Raw genomic sequence first — 26,746 nt, 5'->3', positions numbered from 1 at the left:
CTCAAACAGCCAATTTAAATCTTTAAAGTCTTCCATGATACACTGAATAACAGAAGAAAGCCAAAATGAAGATAGAAACACAACAGAGATTTGCTTTTCTGTAATTTTTTTGTTGTTGAGAGATCATTAGTAAATCTACAGATTTAGAGATTCTGTTTTTCCAGAAATCCCTTAAAATGTGATTACAATGCCGGAGACAAGTGATTAAAGTCCAAAGTCAAAGCAATTGCCCTCTCCATTCTAAACAACCACTTAATCTGTATCGATCCTTAGTTTCGCTGCGTTTCCAGACCTCCGTCCACTTGCTTTCAAACTGCAGCCTGTTTTTTATTCTTCCTTTGGCGTCGCACGCTGCTTTCATTATAGCTGCTCCCACCGCTGCATTCCCTTCTACTTTACTTCCTTTTCATTTTGTTTGTGAGCATCGCCACTTCCCCCCCTCCGAAAACCCCGTTTGCCTGGACTACCTGTATCTCAAGTATGCAGAAATGAAAGTTGAGGCTCTCGGGTTGTACTCTGTCATTGAAGTGCCACGCGCTACGCCCTGAATACCAAGTGCTCCTCTTTGATGCTCGTTGCTGGACTCCAATAGCTCCTCTTGCGCCTGCTGTTGCTGCTCATCTAAAGTTGAGAAAAAGCCCCCCTCCCCTTGAGGACAGCGCGTCCCCGAGGTTACGCCTATCCTGCACTAGTCTATCATCACATTTGTCAGCTTTCTCTTTCATGCAAACAGCCTCTAATCTTTATAGGAGCCTCCCATTCACTCTGAAACACAAAGTGACAAGAGCTCGGGGGTTTGTGCTGCGTATGATCTCAGGGCAAACCTGAGAATTTCTTGTGTGAATCTCCCCGCCGGCTCCTCTTCGTGCAGCCGCGGCCTAACGCAGGTCTGCTCGGAATTAAAGCAAAATGATTAAACGTGGTGTTGGACCATGCAGAAGCTACAGCGACTGCACCACAATAGCTGAGACGTGAAATTGATTTTCATGCTTAGTAAAAAGCATTGGTGTCTGCACTCAAGCTGGTGTTTTCCATCTCCGCTACACCTGCACATCAGTAAGATGCATGATGTTTGCGTTCCGAGGCTTTGGGTGATGTATAATCTTTCGAGGGGGAACAGAAAAAAAAACAATGCCGCGGTCTCATTTCTCTGAGCAATTATCATTCTTTCATTGTTACGCTGTTAAATGAGGTGCATGATGGGACAGCAGTGTGGTTGTCTTTGATGCTCTCACCCTGGTCTTTACACGTAATTAAGCAGCCACATCAGCCCATTTTTGTATCATCCCAGTCATTATTACCATCCGGCTTCTCCTTCAACCTTCAAACAGCTCAAAATGTAACCGAGTCAAACCTTTTGATGGGATGAAACCCTCATCAAGAGGATAAACATGGCCCTCGTTGGTACCGCTCATCATTTCCCCATCATCCAAAACACAAATATTCAACTGACTGCATGAAAAGATCCATGGCAGGAATTAAAAATGATGAGGCAGATCGCGGTGGTGCAGCGGCGCACGACAGCTGCTGCGTTGAGGAAGAGCGAGGCTCGGAGCTCTTCCTCATTGTCTCAAGGTAAAGCGGCAGACAGGCCGGAGACGGAGGAGAAGAGGGTGCGCAAACAAGCGCGGCAGTCTGGGGAAGGGGAGCCAAGTGCGGGTAGAGACGCTCTGCCAAGCGCCTGGAGCCATTCGGGCTTCCACTGGGCACGTCAACGCTCCCAGACCAGCTGTCCTAGTTGGTTGTGAGCAGCGGAATCAGGGGCTTTCTAGGGGCTCTTCTCTAACACCTCTCTCTCGGAAAATTCCTCTGCAGCTTCTCCTCATTCCCACACTCAAATGAAGCCACAAACGGGGAAAACGTCACTATTAGGTAATGAGCCACATGTCCAAACTGTCAAAGAAAAGAAGATCTTGAACAGAAAGCGATAAGATAATTTAACAGATTCAAAAATAAGAGTTTTGGGGTTTCTGCTTGGAAAGGGAGCAAAGTCTTTTTTCTTACAGACACAACTGTGTTTGTTGTACCACCTTTCAGGCAGTTTTATTAAATAAACCAGGTGAAATCATCAAAAATTAACGGCGAGGAGGGGTGGGGGTGATCAGAGATGACATATGTCGTGTTTGAAACATTCGACTTGATTTAAGAGATCCAGCTGGCTGATGCCGTATGGGTCTAATTAAACCTGTATGTATTTCCTGAAAAACAGATCTGAAATAGAAACTTTAACTCCTATTAATCAGTGTGTGTTTTTTTCCTCGTCAGCCCTCTGCAGCTTTAATTAAAAGTCCCTCGGAGTCACAGTTCACACAAGTCGTTTCCTATTTGAGAACTCATTATACAACAATGCAGGAAAGCCACGACCACCTCTCGGATTGTTCTGCCAGCAGAGCCGTGGTGTCAGGCTGGAAACAGGCATCCATCATGTCTGTGACATAAACACATACTGTACATACACCTGCGCTGCATCTGTGATGAGGGGGAACGTGCTTCATGGATGGAACGTGCCATATTTCCCAGGATCCTCAGCAGTATCTGCTCACTACACAGCCTTTTACAACCAGCTTCGAAGAAACAAACCTCTCATAAAATATCAAACTCTGCAAGACACCATCTTGTCCTCTCTCTGTCCGAAAAAAAAAGGACGTGGAATTGATTTTGCATTTCGTCGTTCTTCTGCGATTCAACCCAGGGGTAATACAAATGAATTGCTCTCTCTGCCAACAGCTGTGCAGCTGTGAAACATATGAATCGTTTCTCTCCTGCTGATGAGTGATGAGGCAGCGTAGGATAAAAGACTGTCATATTGCCTTCTCGTCATCACAGGCAGAGTGCTGTTTCATTAATTCTTCTTCAACTTAGCGGCGAACGCCGAGGATTGCAGCGACGCCACGAGCTAAGGCGTCCGCGGCTTTCACAGCAGAGGGTTGATCGCCTTAAAGATACGCGGCGCCGATTAACTCCTGCATAGTGAGCCTGCCTTTCAGAGCCTAACACACTTTTGCTTCAGATTTTACTTAATTTATGATTGAATTTCCAAAGCCAGTCCCTCATGCCGGCGGACATATTGCCCATTCCATCTGAACCGTCTTTCCGACTGCTCTGTTTGACCTACAGAGCTCTTCTTCATCACGTCCAATTTGCCAGCCGCGGCCAGCTAGCTAATTATATTTCATGAGCTGACCCTTCTGAGTTGGAGCCTTATGTGGATGCTTTGATTAGCCTCCTGTTTTTATCACCTCTGAGTCTTCCACGTTGTTATCACACTTTCTGCTGACAGCCCCAGTGCCTCAAGGTTGCACGCCGCAGTTCTGCCGCATAAATTTCAACATTCGTGTCATAAGAGTTCAAGAACTGCTTCTCTGTCAACATGCCTCATTTGAAGCAATCTTGTGTGGGTCAAAAGTGGAGCGCTCAAGGTACAAAATGGAAAAAAAAAAGGGGCTGCGAGGAGGAGTTTATCAAGGACATCATCTTTATGATGCAACATACCCAAGCGCAAAATGTTTTGGTCTCTGCATGTGTTGGAATATTTTATAAGTGTGTGTGTGTGTGTGTGTTTTCTGGTTCATACTCACCCTAAAAAACTCCTTTGTGGAGCCTGAGTCCAGAGTGCCGTATGCTATCTCTGTTTGCTTGGCTAAATCCTCGGCACTTTCTATAGGAGAGACCATCCTCTCCACTGTCAGGAAGGCAGCCAGGTTGGCTGTGTAGGAGGAGATGATGATGAGGGTGAAGAACCACCACACACCACCGACAATGCGGCCTGACAGAGACCTGCGAGAGGGATACGGGTTGATGACAGGGGGAAAACACAGGGTGTAATTACACAGGTACATGTGGCGCAATCAACCTGCTAAGATGCTAGCGTCGTGTTTAATGGACCTAATTGCGCCGGTAATCAGAATTTTTCCTGGGAAATCAACCAGGTGCTGCATCAGCACCCTAAAAGGGCACATTTCCAAGGAAAGTAGCACACGCTCTTTAAAACCTACTCTTATCCAAGTTGCTGTAGCTGCGAAACTATCGGGGGTCAAAGTTCCTTTCATAGCCGAAAGAAAGTATTGATGAAACCATCCAAGATAATGTCAGTATACTAGCTGACTCAATGATACATAAAACTGCAATAAACAGGAAATGACTTTAGCTTCAAATAACCTGAAGGAAGAAGACAATAAGCTTCGATGCTCGAGTGACTCTGTGTAGAAATTAAGAATTTTCAGGTAGTAATTGGTTTCTACTGTCCTCTGCTGTCCACTTCCTGTGTGTGCCGTGAAGCTGACCCACCTGGGCGAGATGTCACAGCCCTGCTGCATGAAGGCGCCCAGTGAGAACCAGAGGGAGTTGAAGATGCCAAAGTCATTGGGAGGATCGGGGGGTGTCTGGGGGTCTTTGGTCTCGTCCTGGTCCTCGAGGTTCCACTCGTACGGACTGAACCGACTGACCAGAAACAGGACCACGCTCACCCCAATATAGGCAAACACTATACACATCCAGATCTCATAGGCCAGCGGGTCCAGGAAGGAGAAAACGCCGGGCTTGGACTTTTGCGGCTTCTTTATCATAATGGAGATGCCCAAGCTCATAAAGGGCTTGGAAAAGTCTATCACCTCCTCTCGAACCAGAGTAATGGTGAGAGGTGCAACAGCTATATCTGCTCTCTGGAAACAGGGACATGCACAGCAAGCATTAGTCAAGGCCTGCATAAAGAAACAGGGTCATTTTCAAATGCATGAGCTGGAGAAGAAGCATAAAACAATTTAGGCTATCACATTTTTACACAGGATTATACGAAATGAGCCACCGACACGCTGGAAAACACACACACACACACACACACACACACACACACACACACACACACACACACACACACACACAGGAAAAGAAGCGTTGCGTTTACATAGGGTTATGACCTGGGATGTTAGCTAATACATCCGAGACTCAAACTGTAAAATCAATCAGATATTTCACTGACATGACGCCACATTGGGAGGTACGACAGAGAAAAAGCTCATGAGGGCCCTGCGAGACTCTGGGAGAGACAGCTTGGAAAGAATCCTCCGAGGCAGATGGGTGTTGGAGTCATGTTTGTCCAAATGCTTCCTTAATCAGCACCAAAGAACATACTAGGGGAGGGGGGGATTTTTATACTACACTTTGCTATGAGCCTTGATATTTCAATAATTCTATGGCAGGAATTAAAACAGCAGAATACAGTAAAGAGGCTGCTGTCTACGAAAAAAACCCCCCAAACAATCAGCAAGCTCTGGCTGTTTAAACTTCATCACATGCCATTCAGTAGGCTGGATTTCCCAAACACGGCTTATTCTGGCATTAGCTTTATTTTTTAATTTTCCCAAGCTGTTTCTCTTTATCTCCCTCCTTTGCTCTGCTGCTTCAATCACGTTATGTTATCAAAACACATCCACGGAGGTGGTGCTGCCTTTTTAGAAGTCACAATGGGTTTCTTTGTAAAAGCCCGGGAAAATAATTAATCACATTAGACAGTGTTACTGCAGCCCGCGTGTATGTGATTAATTAAATAACTGCTCCTCTTCAAAGGGGGACACTTCTTTGTATCGTGCCGTATTGTCTCTCTATGTCCAAATTGAGAAAACATTGGATTGAAGCAGTGCGAGGGAGAAAGTGTTTTTTTTTTTTTTTTACAAGGTCAAACTAGGAGCAGCGCAAATAGAGCCAATAAACATGGCTGATTTCTTTACCCTGTCAACACAACACTGTGAAGGGGCTATAACCATTTAATCCTCGTGCAGGCGTAAGCAGCACTCAATCAATGTTGTGGGAAACAAAGCAATAAAGAGCAGCCTCGAGGCTAACCTTTAAAAGACAACTAAAATCAAATTAATTTACTGGTCAAAAGGTCAAAATGTACAAAACTATTAGTCCCGGCCCACCTGCGTTAAGATTACAGGCCTGACAGCGATGTGAGTGGGATATTTTTTTTTTGTGTGTGTTCAGCCTCCATCTGCATGGAGTGGACTTTTCCCATTTGAAAGATAATTTGGTGGCGATAGCACATCAAACTGAGCAATCTCTCCGGCTGATAGTTGGGGAAATTGAACAGATGAGGAAGCCTCAACCTCATGCATTTTGGATTTGGCCCCCGTTCAACTACCGTGGCCTCCGAGGAAGGCGAGGGTGGGGTGGGGGGAAGAAAGGAGGGGCTGTAATTTTTGGAGTGCCCGAGGTGTTGCCAGAGCCTGAGCGCTCCGTCAGATGTAAAACACGGCGTGACCCTTCCCTAATGTGAGCGGCTCAACCTTTATGGAGCACAACACATATGGATCTTGTTGTCGCCGACCGCAAACCACCATTTAGCTGTTGATTCTGAAGCAGATTTTCTCAGCTGTGAATTTACAATGTGGCATATTCATCATACACATCAAACATTCAAACATAATTACACAATCACTTCAAAGGCATACGATCTTTCATTCATCAAAGTGATCACAGTGTGTTTGCCATATGGACTCATTGTTTTCATGTACCTACCTCTGTTTGCGACTGTAAGACAGAGAGTGCTTTCTAGGCTAAGCAAGGGGGGATTAATGGCAGTGAACAGCACTGAGAAATGATTTCATTTTCTCCGTCTCAAGATGATCACCAACTCCCCCAACGCTTGGGGCTGCATTTGACAAATTCACTCAACAGCTGAGCTTCCTGACACAGGATTTACACTTTGAACTGGGCAAGAGCTGATGAGTCCACAACGGGTTGGTGATAACCTTAAGACAGAAAAATGAGATCTCCTCTCATGTTGAAGTTCCTTGCAAACTGTCATGTAATCAGCGAAATCCAGGCTCCCAGTACTCACCCCATAGACCAGTTCGCCAACCATCCCGTTCCACGTCTTGGTCTCGGGGTCTCGGGCTCCGTACTTCCCATCCATTACTATAGACAGTTTGTACTTAATTCCAACATGTTTGGCAATCTCAGATGCTAAATCGACACAGTAGCCTTCATATCTGTCATTCCCATCCAGATGCATATGATTTTTCTTGTACATCACATAAGGAGCTTCCTGTTGGTTCAAACACACGCTGGTTTATTCACACCCATGCCCTGGCACACATTCAGTTATACAGAAATATGCACACATGCACGCACACACACACACTCTCTTTCTCACACACACACACTCACACACACACACACACACACACACACACACACACACACACACACACACACACACACTCACAGAGAGATTCAAAATAGTATAAGCTGCTATAACCACATCCATGCAGGCATGCATATACAGATGATGCCCTGCGAATGCACACCTAGACTCTGATAACAGCAGCGTGATCATGTGGTCACACTGCTTTCATCAAGCCGTGGCAGCCAGCAGACACCAAGCCCAATGCCCCCCCCCTCCCTCCCCTTTTGGAGCCCAAGGGTGCAACTCTGTGGCATAATAAAGGTGAGTTAAGGGAAGGAAGTTTTCTTTCTTTTTTCGTTTATTGCATGAGAAGACAAGGAGGCCGGAATGTTTTTTTAATAGGGCTGGGAGTCATTGGTAGGCAAGGTGTGGGTCAGCTCAGAGGTGGGTGGGGATGGGAATGGGGATGGGTTTCATAAGTAAATGCCAGTGACAGGAGAGGGATCAGAGAGTGCCCATAGTATCTCAACATAGTCAAGCACATTGCACCAATGCGCAGTTAAAGGCTGTTTCATTCCAAAAAAAATAAAAAAATAAAATAAAATAAAAGAGAGCCGTTATTTGCTTTCCAGGAAAATGCAAAAAAATCCTCCATAAATAAAATAATTACATCAGGAGAGCAGGAGCGTGCTAGTTTTCCTCTCCTTTTCAAAACGCTGGTGCAGCTCGTCTTTTGAGCACATCCTCATTATCAAACAATAGGACCGCTCAGGAGAGCAGGCATTGTCATTACAGCCACACACAATTAGAGTGCAAGTAGGAGAGCAATGGTTTGTTTGTTCTGTGCTGAACGTATCCCCTCACCTTGGATCCATCGAGTGCTCCTCCCCTCCCCCCCCTCCAGAGTTAACACATGTTAACTCCTGACTGTATTTCTCACGATGAAGTTAAATGTTTCCTTAAGCCTCAGAATACAGATCTAATCGTGCATAAATACCTGAGATCGTTATCACTCTCCAAACATTTCTTTCTCTACCATTTTAAAATGTTTGTTCGCAGCGGATTAAGTGCTGCGTCAGGTGATTATAACGCCATTACGCATTCAATAAATACATTTGCAATGGTCGCTATACAATGGAGCCTGAAACATTTAGTTGAGTAAATACAGCTGAAAATAAACACATCTAACATATGATGTTTGTTTGTCTCACTCGAAACGGATTCGTCCTGAATCCCTGGAAGTTATACTTCAACACAGAACACATACAGGAGCAATACAAAATAGATTGGAGAGGCGATAACGATGACCCGCTTATCCCTCCTCCAACGCTGTGGATTTTGCTTTGCCCGGCTGGAGAAACCATTGCAGTATCATCCTCTAGTCATTCTTCGGCCAGTCTATCCCAAGTGTCATTGAACATTTACTTGATGAGGACAGACAGGTCTACTTACGTATGTTTGTATGCTTTTTTTTTTTTTTTTTTTGTAATTGATGGAGTCAACCATTATCATTTATACCATTATTGTGATGTCACTGCTACGACAGGCCACTGAAGTATGGAAACTCAAAATGCTTTGACACCCACACGGATACAGTTGAAACACTCCCCCGGCGTCGGACCGACTGTTTCAACATGTAGTGAGTGGATGGAAAGCAACACAAAAAAGATGTGGTTCTACCCGCCCAGGACAGAATGTATCACTCATTGGAATCAACACCATGACCTTGAGTGGCAGAATACGTGAAACATTTAAAACTGCATGGAAAGTGTACCATAATAGTAGTGACCACAATCGTTCGGTTTTCCACTGAGGAGTCGTTGGAGACCTGCGGGTCCATAATATTTACAAATCGCGTGTACTCGTTCCAGTACCCGATCTGCAAGGAGAAAGCCGTGGTTAGTGGCGCGTTCCGACACGCTGGCGGTGTGTAACACATGTAGCAGGGACACTTCTGAGCAATACTGGGAACTGTCAAGATGCGGGGCTCATTAAAAAACACTGCATTTCCCGGAGGCCTGTTGCTTCTGTCCTAAAGTTTCAACACGACATCGGCAAATGAGCAGAATCCTAAAATGGCAGAAGATGAATTTTTTTCTACATTCCACATGCAGTTAGTGTCATGATCAAAGATATTGTGAAAATATACTAGCGGTTTTTAATGCTCTACATCCGTTCAAATAGCCAAATGTGCAGGAGCTGAACCGCATGAGCATACGGTAGACAACTTCAATCCTCTCCCCCCCCCTTCAGATCCCCAGGTTTTATGGTAAATAATTGATATTCAGGCCTGTGAACTGCATACACGTTTAATAATTTAGGATAATATTCCAGTGGCTCCACAGTTTCTTCTGCACAGTCCTGCCGTTGCAGTTTCTCTGCATTCTGCTGTACAGATGCTTAAGTCAAACCAATGTCAAGTGTTTGTTTGCTCATCTGAAATAATGGCTGCTCTGGCTCATGATGAAACGTGTTGCATGTGTTGCTGCCAAAAGTCTAACTGTTGCTGGCTGGGATTTTCCTTGTCACATCTGGTCCACTTTTTGGCGGTTTTTTTTTTGCCTCAGATCTTTAAACATTCAGGCCAGACAGGTGTACGACAGCGCAGGGTTTTTAAACAACAAGTGGAGGCGCTAGTAAGCAGCAAACTTCTCGACTGTGGGCTCCAAACTGTGGTTACAGTTATAAACGTAGTTAGAGCAGAGTCGGGGGGGGGGGGGGGGGATGCTCTAAATGTTTATCCCCCTTGCTCTCGTCCACCAGCGATATCTGAGATGGGGACGAGGCCGCGGTGGAGCCGTGTCATGGCGTGATGCTCCAGAAGCAAAGCCCTGATCTCACCCTGAGCAGCTGGGACAGATATCAGCCCATACATCACTCGCGACAGTCACAGCTAAGAACCTTCATCCTCTAACTGTCAGCGGGGTGACTGGGGCTCCGGGTCCTGACAAACTGCTGCCCCACTTGTCTCATCTTCCCTCACTCTCTCTCCTGCTGACCTCCTTTCTCCCAATCTCCCTCCCTCCCTCCCTCTCTCTCCGTCCGCTCTGTTTGGCTGTAACGGCGGTGTGATGCTAACTGAAGTGTGGGCTTCGGAGACCGTGGCGGCATTATCAGACTGAGCCCACGCTTATCCCGCTAACGAGAAATTTCCATCTGTCGCTTGGAACTCGGCGAGGTTATGAAATAAAACCAGAGGTCATCATATGGTTCCAGTTATAATGTGAATGTACCGCCGGGAATTACCATTTTGAAGAGGAGCCAGAGGAATTCTTGGATCCCTTTTATAGTAATTGGTTATCTGAATGGTAATTACTGTCAGGAGAGGACCAAAAAATGTATATGTGCACTATCACACACAGCACAGGAATGCTCTTCTATCATTCTTTTGATAGGGCAGTTTGAGCTATCAGATCGCAGGCTGTGTGTGATTTGTGTGGCTTGTGATGCTTGGGAAAGCTCATCAGTGCTGCTACCTAACAGAGGTAGAGAAAGGCAATTAGCATTACTCTGCACTGTCCTGTCAGCCCTGCTGGTCCCACATGACTGGAAAAGCCCTCAGCACTTTAATGAACGGAGGTAGAGGCTCGCTGGATTGGATTTTTCTTTCTATTTTCACACAACCATGCTCGATAATTTCTCCCAAAAACAGTCGAGGGACAAAGTTCTGGCATGCCTAAACATGTGGCCGACATTCACTGACTTCCCCAGCGCAGCGGATCAATAAAGCATTTCAAATTACAATTGCCACGATTTCTGACAAGTAAAATGACGCGTGGCAGCTGTTAGCTTTTTTTGCGACAGGCTTTTTTCGATCCAAGTCTGGATCTGACAATTGATGGATGAGAGTTGAGGGAGGTCACCGCTCCGACTCACCTTCCTCGGTCCACCTGTTTTCATCTCATACACATCGATGGTGTAGTTGGTCCTGCGGCCGTAGTTGTCAAACTGGATGTTGCCGGTCATACCGAGCACTTGGACCTGACGTGACGGACGGACACAGAAAGACACAGGGGAATGTGAAATATCCATCACTTTGCATATCTAGCTGCTGTTGAGGTGCTTGTGTCCATGAAGCTGCTAGAGTGCACACAGTCTGTTAATCAAATGATGAACTGGATACGCTTTAATAAAAGATGTAGTTTTATGGTAATGAGGGCCTGGATTTGAGTGAGCTCTTTGCAGAGATATCTGGGGGCAGAGGGAGGAGAACAGCTCCGTGCTCTCTTCCCTTCTCTCTGTCACTTTCCATCTTTATCACACTCTCCCGGCCTATCTCTGCTTCACTTCTTCGCGCCTCTTCTTTAGTTATCAGCCTCCCTCCCTCCCTCCCGCTCTCTTCCAACCCCCCCCCTACCGTTTTGAGAGCCCTCTCGATGTCGATGCCTTGGCTCCAAGGGACGGCGGGATTGGCCAGGCAGTCTCCGGCGCTGCCTCGGCGAGAGACGTCCACGCGTTGGCGCCGCAGGTACCTGAAGGCCTCCGCTATCACCAGGATGGCATCATGGGTCAGAGCTGAAGTGTACTGTAGAACATCAAACAAAAGGCAGTGCACGCTGTGAGACAGAAACACGTCGAGAGGCAGGAGACCAAAGAGGATTACCGTTTCTGTAGTAAAGCCTATATATATATATATATATATATATATGAAACTTTATACCGTGCAAAGATTCTGTAAACATGAATAGTTGAAATCCTCTTTTATACAATGACAATTAAGATTTAGCTTGAGGTCAAATTAATCCCAGTCCATGTGCTGCGGCTGCGTTCAGTGACCTCCGCTCAGGTCAGCGTGGGTGGGGTTGGTGGAAGCTCCGATGCCTCACTTGTGATAAAAATAGCTTTATTACACAGACGTGATTAGAAAAGCCGAGACTCGGCCGACAGTCAGGACCTCTTTTAAAACTTTTAGTGCAGAGTGGGGAAGTAAACAGAGCATTAATGCGTGAGTTTATCTCCCACGCACTTCCCCTCCAACTTGGCGTGACCTTTTCACCACCGACGGTCTGAGCCACTTGTGTGTTGACCACTGCACCATGACAAAATCTAATTAAATGCCATTCAAAATCCATTTCTTCCTTGATCATTGTTTAATTAGATGTAAATTGAGGCTGCGATATAACCTTGCCTCGCACAGCGTATCAATATATTGATTGCTGGGAGGGATGCAAAGCAGAGAGGAGGAAGCTGAGGGGTGGTGGTGGTGGGTGGGGGGGGCAGAATGACAAAGGCAAACAGAGGATGAGGGGAGGAGAAGAACAGACAGAGAGTACTTCAGAAGGGACGATCGTTGTATTCTGCATGCACAATGAAAGGGCTTGCAAGGAAAGTACCTTCAGAGGAGTGTTTCGGGCTTCTGGGAATTCTCTTTCATCCAGCCGCTCCCAGCGCTGCATAAACTGCTGCACAATGGGGTTCTCAGGGTTGACTATCTGAAACCCTGAAATGTTGGCTCCACCGGCAAAGACTTTGTCCAAGCTCACATTGGTAAATCCCTGAGACGAGACAAAAAGGGAAAAAAAGGCGAGGAGAGGGACACGTGTCACGTGTTTTTCTTTGAGGTCTAACCTCGGGTGGAGCGCCACAAAATATTAGCAGCTGTGGTGCATTTTGATCATAAACTCGCTGTTGTATGAGAAAGCGACGTGTTTGCCTCCGCGCCGACATCTTTCGCGCGTCGCGGTGCGGCCTAACCTGAATTTATTTACAGAAACCTGCCAGCGGATACTTTGCGAGTTTGTGTCAGATCATGTAGAAGACAAAATATTTCACTTGAACCAGCTGGCCTACTTTTATTCAGATCGCTTTGCTGTGAAAAGAAACAACAACAACATAAAAGAAACGTTGTAATGCATTTGAAAAGCCTCCGCTGCTCCTGCTGCCTTTAAATTTCCTTCTCCGACCTAGAGCTACGACATGGAGTTCTTTCTTTTTTTACGGTCAAATTGCAGATTTTTTAAGTGCAGCATTGTGTCATGGCGAGCGAGGACATTTGTTTGACTGCTGCATAATCATGTCTTCTAAAGTCGGGAACTAGCGGCGGAGGGGAAGAGCGAGGCTGGCCTCCATGTTCAAACTCTCATGCTAATATCAAGGCTAAATGAACATTTCCCTCCGGAGAGTGTGGGGGGATGGCTGCCCTCCAAAAATGGTTAAAAAGGTTACATGCTGTTTATTTATCACCTCATTCAGCTATGCTTAAATATGGATATATTTATCGGGGTAAATATGTAATGTATTCCAGATTGTGATTGATTAGACATGAGCAGCAAACATAACAAGCCTTATTTATACAGAGAGAGAAAAAAAAAGCAAAATATATACAAGCCTGTTTTTTTTCCTGATTTCATACAAAAGCCTATAATCCACTTATTGCGGATGCATATTGTGCTCATGGCTAAGTCCCATCACATGCAGCAAAAAAAATAAAAAAAGAAGAAGCTGGTTGCACTCCCTCCCAGGGGAGCGGCTCGGTTATTACTCACTAGATTGGCCAGTATGTAGTGGTAACCACGGCTGTTCTTCCCCAGGGTCACAACCTGTGGGAGAAAAAAAACATCGATACAGTAAACCACCCATGAGATGAGAGCTAAGAACCCACGTATAAGTGGCTTGTATAAGTGGCTACGACGATCCCGGCGAGCACGCGGGACGCCACTGAAGTTGAGACGAAGCAAAGTTGACGGCGGGGAATAACGAGAAAAAGGGAAGCGGTCAGTGGAAGTGTTCATTAAGGGGCTGATGAGGAGAAACAACGTTGGAAGCAACCTTAAATATTCAGCTGGCTTTGAAGTAATTCACGATGCGGAGATGCGGTTGGACAGAAGGTAGAGGGGGAAAAAAAACATTTCAAAGGAATTTACAGTGAGACAGTAAGATGTAGATCTCGCTCTGCTTTGAAAATATCACACCTTTGGAGCATAACAGCATGTTTCAACCCACGCAGCCTGTCTGAAAATAGTAAGTGGTGTTCTAAGCCATTCCATCACCGGAGAACTAACCATATGCTGCCATTTATTCAGGATTTGCTTTTTTTCCTTTTGTTCTTGGCCTGAAGATAAATCAAATAGTGAGACTCTAAATTGTCCTGTCTTTTTTTTTCTCCATTACATGCTGGACGGGGTTTTCAACTGGGCTTTCGTGAGGTCTGTTATTTATGAGTTTCGCAGTCTGCTGTGGATCGACTTCTGAGTGGCTGCCATGCAGGAACCTGTCAACCACGTCTCGGGTTTTCATCTGCGTTCTACAAACACAGCAACACAAGTTTACAGCAAAATCAGCATGTTTGCACATGTTCTGGCTCCGTCACGAAAACAAACTGTCAGTTTATCATCTGTTTGTGTGCGTGTCGGGCCGCGGACGTCGGATATTTGTTACTGTGGATCGTTTACGACATTCCTGCTGAGAGCGATGAAATGCAAAACGTGTATCTTCACATCCGAAGGGACGCAAAAAAAAAAAGAGAAAAATCCATGAAGGATGTTTTTACCCGTTTCTACTACAATTACATTTTTAATTTAGCTGGTGAACTTATACTGACCTGGGTGCGCTGGTACTCTATACAGTAGCGCCAAACAATCATCTTTGCATGGACAGTAAATAAACCACTTCTCTCAGGCTCTCGTGGAAATATGACGACCGTCTATGAAACTGGATGGAAGTTGGTTTTTCAGAAAGAATGACACACGGGGGGGGGGGGGGGGGGGAACACACAAAACCTTTCTCTCACGCGATCAAGCTGCTCGGGTGGGACGGCTTCCTGTTCATCAGGAGCTTAAACCTCCAACGCCACAGGAAGTCAGACGGAGAGGAACAAACAAGGAGGCGAAATAGAAACAAGGAGGAAGTGAACTGATTGTGAATTCAGAAATAGCAGGAGCTGGCTTTTAGAATCCATCAATCTGCATCTAATGAGAAAATGACAGACAGCTCTGTGAGAAGAAATGTTCCACCGCGGTGATATCAGAGCTGCACAGATTCCACTGGAATGATTCACACGTCTAACTTTCACACTTTTGCCTCATTTTCTTGGACAAACCCCACAACCCCCACACTCCTTCCACCGTGTGCGGCTAACCTTGACTCCGTGAGCCTCCTAGCACCTGCCCCCGGACCCGGGCAAGAGAAAGGGCCTCACACCCCACCTGCTGCCCCGCGGCTCACAGCCGGCCTGGCAACAGCTCCAAGCAGCAAACGTAGGAAGAAGCACAGCGAGACACTGATGACACAGAGATACACACAACCTCCGGCCAGATCGCACCGACCTCTCCCCTCAGCCTCCTTAATTAGGCAGACGGCTCCAGTGGAGACGGACAGATTTCTCTCTTGCTTGTTGCAATGCACCGCTGATCGCCCCATCCCTAAATCCCTCCGCTAGCGCAGATTACTATCTTTTAATGGTGTTGATAAGATGCCATTCTCTTTCTATTTCCTTTAAAGTCCAATATTATTCGGAGCAATGACATACTATTATCTACAAACAATATTTACTCAGATGAGGCTTTAAAAAATAATACGTGGGGTATGTAAATGAGCAGCAGTGCAAAGTGCTGTTTCGTTAACAAATGGTGAGGTAAGTTTTTTGGAAAATACACTTGTTTGCTTTGTTTTTTTCCCCGACAGTGAGATGAGAACACCGATGCTAATCTCATGTCTACGGAGCCGGAGTCCAGACAGTTTTGGAAATATGGGGAGACAGCTGGTTCTCTTCATAATTCATGGCAGCCTCGTTTTTTTTTTTTTTTTTTTCATCTGCACACAAACAGAAAAAAACAAACAAACAAAAAAGAAATCATCAAGGCTAATTTTTCCCTCCAGTGGAACGAAAAGATGGCTGCCGTCCAAAGGTGGTGAAAATGCTGTTCATTTGTGAAGGACGTTAACAACAACAGCAACGTAGTCCGACTGCCAGATTGTGATTAAACACGACATGCTAACGATGCTACGTGTAGCTGAAGACCGGACTTGATTAGCTTAGATTAGCTGGCTCAAAGCAGGGTGAACAGCTAAGCCAAGCTAAAACCACCACATCACGTCACACACACACACACACACACACACACACACACACTTCATTATGTCTTCATTAGTGAGACGTTGAGGTATTGGTTTGTGTGTTTAGATGTGTCCCCTGCCTCTAAGCTAAGCTAGGCTAATCACATGAGGGTGATAATGTGAAACTATTCACTAACTTTGCTACTGAGGCTTCAGCTTTAAACGGATGTCCACCTAAAGCAGGACTCTGGTGACTTGTCTGCCTCCCCGCCCGCCTCCAATCGATTTCTGCTGCTGTTAATCGCCTTTAGAGCGCATACATACAAACACCAGACAACTAACCAATTATTGTGTTTCCCAGTGACACTGACAAGAAGAAATGTGTTTAGTGTGCTCCAACAATGCGATTCCTCTTTTTTATTCCATACAGTGTACCCTCTTGCACATCGATTAAGCAGCTTTTTGTTCTGCTGCTGAAGGAGAGCCAGCGTTTTTGCAGCCCCGAGTTTTCTTTAAAGTCTGATGGGGACAGACAACCGGGATGACCTTGACTTCACCCTCATCCAGACTCAGCGTCCCTCCTTCCCCACCAGAGAGAGATAGAGTCCCAAATGAAAAACTACAGCTCACGTTCTCAGCAGACGGCGGACTGTTTTCCTCCCGGTTTGACCTTTCCACTGTGGATTTTGCCACAACACAGTGAGACGCAGATGGAAAATGATCGCCTCCCTTGAGTTTGTCATTATCATACCATTCACTTAGGCATAAGCCAGATGAGCAAATAATGATGAAATCACTTTAAGCCTCTTCCTGAGCTCTGAATACTCAAACACCAGAATCCCAACCAAACTGGCATTAAGGCTGTGTGTCTCACGAATATATTTCAATGAAATGGTTGATTATTTTTTTGCAATTAATCCATTTAGAATATCAATAAAAAAAATAAAAAATCAATGACTGTCACACTCTTTTTAAAGCCTCCATTCAACAATGATAAAAAACAGAAGACAACCGTCCTCACAGTGAAGAAGGTGAGCATTTGTCTTTGATAAATGACCCAAATTATTCGTCAATTATGAACATTGTTGATGATAATTTCATGTAGATTGAGTAATCCATTAGTCAAATAGTCACTTTGGCACTAAATGGCACGGTGTAATTAGAAAGATAATCAGTGTTTAAGCCATGATTGCCTAGGAGGGGATCACTGGTCCAGTAGTAGTCCTGTAGGGGGGTCACTGCTCATCCATGGGGGTCAATAAACAACTCTGAAAACTCTACAAACTGTGTACAGTACAAATAATATATATTAGACACGACTTCCATTTCTAATTACTAACCTTGTGGCATTCGGATGAAACGTGATCAGATATGACTCTTTGTTTCGTCACTGACAAGTATTTTCTTTTTTATCAGTGTTTTGCTTGAAGTCAACCTCAAAGAACAAATCCGTATCCAGAAAGCCAGATCTAAACCGGGGCTCGCATTTAGTGACAACAGATATCTCAAATTACGTTTTTCATTATCCTGATCATTACCTTCAAAAGAGGTTATTACATTATTAATGGCGACTGCTATGCAGTTGTCTACTGCTGGTAATTATAACAAACTGCTGCTGGGTCGCAGCTGACGATTATATCCGACGATATCGTCTAAATGAGGACCTTTGCACGCCAGACTTTCCTGCGATCTTTATACTTCAAGGGCTTTTTAGCTTTTTTTTTGCTTTAGCTATCTTTGTTTTATACCAACCTAGCAATTAGGAGTGCTTGAGACCTGACAAATGGACAAAAATGTCTGCTAAATGCCCTAAATGTAAATGTAAATGCTTTTATTGTGAAAGGTTACAATGGAAGTTATCTTTGTTTCCCTGCCTTTATCAAGGTTAATGACAAAATGACAGATTCCATAGTATTTCATATAGATTAGCCGCTAGTGTTAGCTGTCAGACTGCAGTCTGGCTACAACATATTAGACAAAGATTTGTGCGGAAAGCTTAAGATAGCTGGTTTTCTCTCCTACAAACCATCTCTGATCAAGTGTAACGCACAAAATCCATATTAAAACTCATTAATTACTAAATGTAAAAATGATTTTTTTTCTCTCATGGATAACTGGACGCAGTGTCATGGTTGTAGCGACGAGGCATTTCATGTTTCTGGCTCCAACACTACACAACATCGCAATTCATACTTTCATTATTAATTGGAGTGTTTATAACGAGCTGCACGAGCTGTTGCATATCATTTAGCGGCTGCGGAGATCTCGTCGTGGTCCACTTCACACACGAGTCCCGATGGGGCAGAAGGGTGAATTAGAGCTATACGCTTTGACACAAAAGGACTTTCCTCGTCTTCAGTCTCCAGTTCTGCTTGGAGGCTCCGGGTAGAAGTGCTCTTGGTGGAGCACTCTCTAATTAACAGCCAGCAGTGGCTGAGGCTGAGATGCTTTTCTTGGCAGTCACATTGTGTGGGGCTGAAGACAGCCGGGGCAAATAGCGTTGCCCCCCCCCCCCCCCCCCCCCCTAAAGCGCAACACATTTTAGCACCACCTGACTCATATTCAGATCACTTTATCTATCGTTGCTCTGGGATACTTGATATCTACGATGGGATCACTGACGCTGCAGCTGCAACGCTTTTATTGTGGAAAAACCTGGCTCCGAAACAGCAAGATGTCCTACTCTGTTTTCACTGAAAATAATCAGGGGGGATTTTTGCTTCATTGATTAAAGGAAAAAATTCTTCGTTTAATGTAGTCATAACTACACGTGCAAATCATCAGGGCACGCCTCAGCAAACTCTCAGCCTCTCATTCGGTTGTGGAGTCAGCAGGTCACGTTCGGTTTAATGATAACCCTATAATCCCGTTTAATTCTATAATCGTAGCGGAGTAAATGGCCCTCAACAGCACAGGTTGGTGCCAGGGATTTAAAGCGCTACGTATTCTTGGTTTGACATCGAGCGGGGAGAAGGGCGGGCTATATTTCCCATCAGCCCCTCCTCTCAGCAGCTCGGGGACGATAAGCTGATGTCGAGATCGGGAGCGCCTTTTCATATCAGCCCGCGACGGAAGCTCACGGAACAAAAATGAGCCAGAAAATTGCCGATGTACTCAAAAGAGGTTTGAATGTCGGTGAGGGATCCACGTGGCAAATTTGACCGTGCATTTATTCCGATTTGATTTCACTTTGTCATACCTCTAGTTACATCTCTGTTTGCCAATATGTTACATGAGCATACAAATGTCATCCCCTGGCGAACAGAATGTTGACATCGCTCCCTTTTCTTCCTCACTGTGTCATCCGCAACACTGATTGAGCATCTTCTCTTTTTATTGCTGACATTTTTCTATCAGCTGCTGGCAATCTTTCATCCATTCTCTCCCTCTCCCATGACTTCTTATCTGCCATGGTCCCATTTCTTCCCCTTTTCTTAAATTTGATACACCACAAAGACTTCATATTCTATAATACATTCAATTGTGGATTTTTTTCCCTCCTGATTCTTCACTCAGGAGCAGAAAAGAGGGGATATGGAGGATCTCCAAATCTGGAGGGAGGCAACATGGTCACCCTTCATGCTTCTACAGGCGGCAGAATGTTGTCCTAACAAATTCCCAAATGCACCCCCTTCTCTGAGATTCCTTTTTCACTTCTTATTGAATTTTTTTTTTTTCCTGCATGAAAATGCAGCTTTGCGGCTGGCAGAGGGTTCACTGCCTGTCTGTCTTTGAACAGCTTGCATGCCCTGGGCCTGTCCCAGACGCCGGCTCTCTCTTTTTTTCTTCTTCTTCTTCCCTGCCTCTCTTTACACTAGTGATGAGCAGGTTGTTGCCTCTGAGCAGACTCCAGCACAGAAATCCCGGGAGGAAAGTGGGCCAGGAAGGAGCATAAAGGCAGAAACGATGCTATATGTGCAATCTCGTAGATGGATCAGATTAGGAATGAACATATGTACGGTCGAACACACACAGGCAGGGACTCCTGAGACCGGCATACACACACCCCCTCTGAAAAATCATCATTACTACAAGCGGTAATAACGCAAAGATTATTATGTTACATTCGACCGTAGTTCTTGTTTATACTGCCCCCTAAACATTTCTTTCCCAGCATATAATATCATAAAGCTGGACGGTTCAATGAAACGCGTTCCTTGGATATGATTCAGCGAGCAGAGCTGGCAGAAGCTCCGGCGTTTTTGTCGTAAGGGAGAGATTGGAAGCCATTGGGTTAATTTATCTGCAGTGCAGTATATTGATGGAAAAGTCCTATGGGTGATAAATCCTGAGCGGTTGTTATAGCATAAAATGATAATAGCCTGGGTGTAGCATTCTGCTCGGCATCCCAAAACTAACTTGTTGGGAGTCTCACTCTGCTCTTATACGAGCAAACAAAACGGCGCCTGATGCAGCAGTATGCAAATACCTTCCGCGGCGTGTTTCGACATCATGTCAAGTGATAAACGGAGCTAATAAAAGTGACATTCAGCTGAGTGTGCTTACGACTGAGGAGCAGGTACATCCGGCGTGTTTGTTTGTGTTTACAGTACGGTGAGCCCTCTATTTACAGGAACTGCAGTGTCAGACCTCAGCACGGGCTGGAACTAAAGCTGATACCGTTAATTCATTGATTGTACAACTACAATAAATGGGCAATAAAATATGTCTTTTAATGAAACAAAACTAGCAAATATTAGCTGCATTTCAAGAGTATCTATAGTCCGTATGGTGAGGTTTCAGGATAAGCAGGCGGGAATAACGTCTGGTCAGTCAAGAGATTAGCTCACCCTCTCCAGCTCTGTGCAGAGCCGTGGTTGCAGATTGATTGATAGACGGATTTTTTTTTGTTTTCCAGGAAGACAAAAAAACGTTGGATTTTTATATAAAAAATCTGAAGAAATCGATTTTGTTTTTTTTATCGGCATATATATATATATATATATATATAATATCTGCACAATATGACCACAGATGTGATCTGAAAGGGTTAAAAAAAAAACTTTAAAGAGCCTTCAGTCTATCTATGATTGATACAACATGGAGTCAGTTGAGTCTAGAAGCTAAACAGCGGAAACGGTATCTGAGGGGGGATGCTATGCCTCAGCGGCAGTCAGGATTATCAGCTGTAACTGCCATATGAACAGAGTGCAGTAAATACATTGTTAATTGAACCCCTAGTTGGAATACATGCAGTGGTACAATAAATACTGAGATAATTAACATTAAGTACTAGAGAAAATGCATATATATACTGTATATAAACTGTACATATGTACGTATAAACGAGTAGCTTTAGACACTACTACCACTGGTTGTTCCTTCAAATATTGAGGAAAAATATTGAAATGTTGAAACACTACAGTAGAGCAACAAAGGCCCGGCAGGATCAAAGCATTAGCAGACCGGATCAAAAGTGGTGCTAATGAAGAGCAGCACTGTGGGGTTTTCTTTGTGTGCAACAATTGCACCAAATGGTGGAAGCTCGACACTTATCTATTCAAGAAAGCTCTACGGTCCATGAACTTCATCGCCTGGTATAAAGACGTTCATTCTGCGGTGGGATTACTCCGACAGAAATCATATAAACTAAGCCACTGAGCCGACTCCCATTTCCCCTAACAATCAGCTGGCTGAATCTGTCCCGTCTCATGATCCTCTCTCAACAGCAGTGACCTTGACAGATTGAAGCGACACGCTGACACTGGCCTCGGCACACGGGTTCTGTACGAACTCTCGCTCCCTGTCCAGAAATGAAGCTCTAGCCGTCAATCTTTGGCTAACAGAGCCACAGCGGCAAGTAGAAGCAGCGGGTTTCCACAAAGCCGACAGCAGGTGCCATTTTTTGGTGTGATTGCCCTCATGGGGGACAATCCCTCCCCGTTTCAATTCATAATGGTATGGCCCAATAGGGGGGAGGCTGCAGGGCGAAGTCCAGCAGCTGAATGCTTGTGACTCATCCATTTTGGCAAAGCTAGCCAGATCATTTCAATTAGCTCCAAACAACAAGAAGAAGAAGAAAAAAAAAATCCCACGCTGAGGTTGTCACTGAAACAAGGGGGCAAAATTGAGCACACTGCTGCTTTGAAGGTGAGACCGCAGTAAAAAGCTTTATTTCACCCTTCTGAGCTAAGTTTAGGCAGAAAACATGTTTAATGGTGAAAGTTGGAGGTGGAGGAAGGGGAAGAGCTCCCCCTAGGAGAAAAAGAAATAATTCATTTATGGGAAAAAAGACAGAAAACATCAAACAGATTATTGCCGTGCATCCTTATTATTGTTTGCAAAAGGGGGGTGAAGCAATTAAAGACGTATTAATAAGCCTCACGTGCGACTTATGATGAATATTCTAAGCTTTTCTTAAAAGCTGATGCACAGTCTTTAAGTCTTAACACAAAAAGGAAATAGATTGCAGTGTAGTCCCTTGAATAGGAAAAAGGAGGGAATTTGCAGCACGAGAATTAAATTAGACACAGTAAATTAATACTGAAAGCCATTCTGCTTTAAACTATGACTCTGGGATCAAATTACATTCATAAAAAACAAGTGAAACGAACACTCGTTGAGGGGATATTGTGAGGCAGAGAGAAGCCAATATCTAAATGAATGGTAACGAGCAGAATCCAAAGCTGGGGCTGATTGCCTTGCGAGCAGGCGGCGGCGAGCAGGGGAGAGTCGGGTGGGGCGGGGCGGCCGAACAGAGGAGATGCCTGGCATAATAGCCACTCATCTATTCATGGTAATTGTGTTTCCCCTACTACAAGGACTGGTGGACCTTTCATTTCCTCCTAAGGCAATGGACGTGATGGAGGAAAAGGAGGGGTTTTGGGGTTGTTAGAAGAGGATTAAAAGGGATGCATCATCCAGCGGGCTCTCCAAATGGCTGCTCACGCTCGGACCTCTCCACCTGAGGCTGTCGGGCTCCAACGACATGTTCGGGGTTCTCAATCAAGCCGCCAAACAACAGCAAACTGAGCTCCTCAAACGGATGAGATGACTACAAGCTCCACAGAAATAGATCAGCTACAAAAATGTAGTAAGATCTAAGATACTGGATGGACCATTTCAGGGAGGACATTTTGACTCGTCACAGTAGGAAAAGCACTGGCATAAATAATGAAATAATAATAGATGAATGAGTTCCATTTAGCTGCTTTGATTTCAGGGTCCTGGTGTTGTGCATGTTCACTGTCACTCTCACTGGAACACCTGAATACAACAAGGCCAACGTTGGTGTTATTAGTAACAATTACATTTGACTGAAAACGTCTGCTGTGAAAGGTTCCTATAATGGACCGAATGATTCCCCAAATTAAAGAACCACTCCATAAACACTTCCATAAAGTAAGGAAACTCACATTAGAACAACATGCATGGACTTTATGGAGGTTTGATAGAGGATTTTTTCTTTCTACCAAGTGTAACTGGGAAGTTGATCTTGAGGGAAACAGTGATGTGGAGGAGACACAGACTTACTCACTCTACACTGTTACAGGTTTTACAATTAGATTCTGCATATGACGTACTATATTCCAGCAAAACTGCCTGCTATGCATCCAGAAATGTCCTTTGTGTGTTGGAGACACGAGACAACAGGGGTCCTTTCTGCATATGCTGTGGTCTTGTTATGAATTTATCTCTTTTTGGGTGGAAATATGTTCAGTTAATTCATCTTAGAAATGAAACTAACCCCCTCTCCACACCTTTGTGCATTAGGCAACTTCAATCTATGGTGACTGTCCTCAAAGGGAAGTTTGTAATCTTGCTGTTATTGCTGCTAAAAATTTTTATATACAGTATAGTATAAAAAAAAATGTTTTTGATTAAGAGAAACCTCTTTTTCTCTCCTTCTCTCACTCGGAATGATCGCCTCTACAGTAGCTTGGTGCCACAGTAGCATTTATTCTGAGGCATGTTTCAGTCAACCTGAGTCCAATATTTACTCTTCCCGTAGATCTGTTTTGTCTCCACACACTCCCGAGGGACGCATGTGGCTCTTTAGTTGTTGAACGCTCCAATACATTCAGCAGCTAGTCCCTAACCTTGTCAGCATGCTAACTGGAGCCGGGCGGATTTAGAGATTCTTTCGTTTTCTGGGAAAACGATCCAGCTTGCACAGGGAGTTAATGTGTTTCATGCTCCACGCACACCCGGCAAGAATGGTGTAGTGTACCTTTAATATTTGGTTCCATTAAACGTGCTTGGTAATTACGTGACTGAAGCGTAGGTGTTTGGTTATATAAGATGCAGCTGTTGCCACATGTGCGAGGCTCACCTGCTCTAATATGGTGTTGATCCTGCCAACCTCGCAGTCGATCACAAAGCGCTTTTCCTGCCTCCTGTCCATCTCCTCGATGATGCGCTTGAACTCTGACGCGTCTGTTGTGCTGCCAACGGAGCGAGCGGTCACCTGCCAGTTGTTAGCCACCGCTGCCTCCATGATGGCCTGCAGTATAGAGAAACCTTGAGAGGGAGAGAGAGAGACACAGAGGATTAGACACAAAAGAGACACACGGTTACAGTTATGCAAGAACTGAGAGGCTGCTAATTTATTCTAGAGAGGATTTTTTTTGTTGCTTGAAACCAAAAAGGTTAAAGGTCACCTCATTACACTCTAAAATAGCAATCCAAAGTCGGCAGGCCCCCCTCAAATATTGTCCAGAGTCTAGACTTTGTGTTTGAGTGAGTGAGCCGTTGTGATTGTGCATTTGCATATTGAGAAGGCAATATCATTATGAAGTGAAAGGACAGGAGCCGTATCTCCATATTATTAAAAGATCAGCGGGTGATGTTATTGCGCTTGGCATCAATTAAATTACGGCACTTAACTCAGCCGCATGTTGACTTTGACAGTGTGGTGAAACACAACGTCTCCTCGGAGGATTGTGCCAACTCATTTAAAGATAAAGACAATGAAAGATTCAACCGGCCCGGTGCTGGAAAAGAGATCATTACGCCACGAGAAGAATGGAAAACGAGCCCTTCTAATGATTAATTCACACGTGAAATATTTTCATTTAACAGAGCGCTCAGAAACACTCTGGTCAAATCACATACCACAAAATGAATAATGTAGCCCTATTTCTGGAGGGGTAGATTGCACATAGCACGAGCTGGGAAAAAAAAGAAAGAAAGAGCTTAACTTCTTCGCCAGTGTTCCACGTACGAGAACGAACATGAAGGTTATTAATGAAAATTAAGCACACTGCTGGTGTTTCATTAAGCCACAGACAATGCCACTGCAAACTGCATGTACAATAATCTTCTTTTCCATCTCTCGGCTCGTTTCCTATCGTCGTCATGTGATTGGCCGATTCAGCAAACGGTGAGAAAAAAAAACTTGCAGCAAGAGCAAATACTGGCACACATTCAGGCATGTACAGATCTTATGACTATTAATATGACATATGTGATTGAGTATTATGCAAATATGTCTGACACAGTCTGAGCAGCAAAGTCAGTATTTGTCATATTATTTTTTACTGCGTGCTCATTTCTCCGTACAAACTTATCTCTATGAACCGGCTGCAGACAGTCAACAAAGCCAGCGCGGAGTACAAAGAGACAACAACAGCTAACGCAAGAAAACCACTTTGTGACTCCCTTCATTTTCTGCTTCACAATTTCCCTTCTTTTTCATTCCGTCTGAATGGTCAAGCGGACCGTTTTTTTTTTTCTTCTTCCTTGACTCGTTAATGCTCTGAGACTGCTGCGCCGCATGTGTCCGCGCTCTCGGCGTGCGGCCGCCTCTGTAGCACACCGCCACATCGCCACCAGATGATCTTTTGGCGAGCGGCACCGCGGGTCATGTGTCTAGAGGAGCAATGGCATACTGCCTGGAGACATCAGCCTGCCAGACCTCAAGGTTATCTGGTCACATCTCCGAGGAGTTCAGCCTATAGTTCACGGGATGGACCTTGTAGAACACCGCGTTCAGATATGTTGCGAGCACACATACAGTCTCTTTGTGGCTTCTGCGTGGCTGCTTTAATGTAGCAACACTTGCACATCTGACGTGAAACGCTACGGGACAATAAGGAGAGGAAGGTAGCGCAGCCTGAAGGCATAAAACCTGGACAAAAGCCACAGTTTCCTCAGAGAAAATAAGAAACTCAAATTGGAGGGAAAACATCTGAAGTTTTTCTGAAGTATCATCATTTTTACATGAGCGCAGCAGCAGCAGTCTCCCGTGTAGCATACCTCTTCACATCTTCCCCTACCTAAAGCAAAAGTAACAGAAAGAAGGTTTGAATAACACGGATGCATTATTTATTTTCCTCAGGCATATGTTCAGAACCACAACCCCAAGCCAGCAGGAAGGCATGGCAGTCTCCACAGCAATAAAAGCTTCTTATATTAAAAGATGTCACACAGATTAACTGGGTCAAAGTGGTCTCTATTGGTTTAGAAAGTGGCAGGAATACGGCTGGTAAAGGTAAAAACGCCAATGAATCATTTAACGCCTGCGTACGACATTCTACGCACATTTAAATGTATGGGTGGGTTTGTGTTCCGGGGCTGTCGGTATCAGTAAAATCACTGATTTCTGTGCTTGGAAGACAATAACATGTCAAAAGTAAATCCAAATGCCTTCAAGGCAACACAGTGGGGATTTGGGCTTCATATATT

The 26,746-nt window shown here is 44.7% G+C and overlaps 1 protein-coding gene across 4 annotated transcripts in view; it reads right to left on the bottom strand.

The window, feature by feature from the left end:
- gria3b (glutamate receptor, ionotropic, AMPA 3b) overlaps window positions 1-26,746 on the bottom strand; it is a 73,442-nt gene that overhangs the window by 11,405 nt on the left and 35,291 nt on the right. For all 4 annotated transcript variants that reach the window (XR_014597225.1, XM_084010478.1, XM_084010476.1 and 1 more), the window contains exons 4-12: window positions 24,393-24,580; window positions 13,612-13,665; window positions 12,460-12,621; window positions 11,484-11,651; window positions 11,003-11,107; window positions 8,901-9,005; window positions 6,839-7,045; window positions 4,288-4,661; window positions 3,579-3,777 (exon numbers count right to left, since the gene is read on the bottom strand). Coding sequence is in view for 3 of the 4 variants with exons in the window: in XM_084010478.1 (XP_083866604.1) it covers window positions 3,579-3,777; window positions 4,288-4,661; window positions 6,839-7,045; window positions 8,901-9,005; window positions 11,003-11,107; window positions 11,484-11,651; window positions 12,460-12,621; window positions 13,612-13,665; window positions 24,393-24,580 (1,562 nt within the window). In the remaining variant the exon portion in view is untranslated. The remainder of the gene's footprint in view (window positions 1-3,578; window positions 3,778-4,287; window positions 4,662-6,838; window positions 7,046-8,900; window positions 9,006-11,002; window positions 11,108-11,483; window positions 11,652-12,459; window positions 12,622-13,611; window positions 13,666-24,392; window positions 24,581-26,746) is intronic.

The sequence above is a fragment of the Eutrigla gurnardus genome (genome assembly GCF_963514095.1).
Source record: "Eutrigla gurnardus genome assembly, chromosome: 5".
NCBI classification, from domain to species: Eukaryota; Metazoa; Chordata; class Actinopteri; order Perciformes; family Triglidae; genus Eutrigla; species Eutrigla gurnardus.
This window is presented reverse-complemented; position numbering and strand designations above follow the sequence as displayed.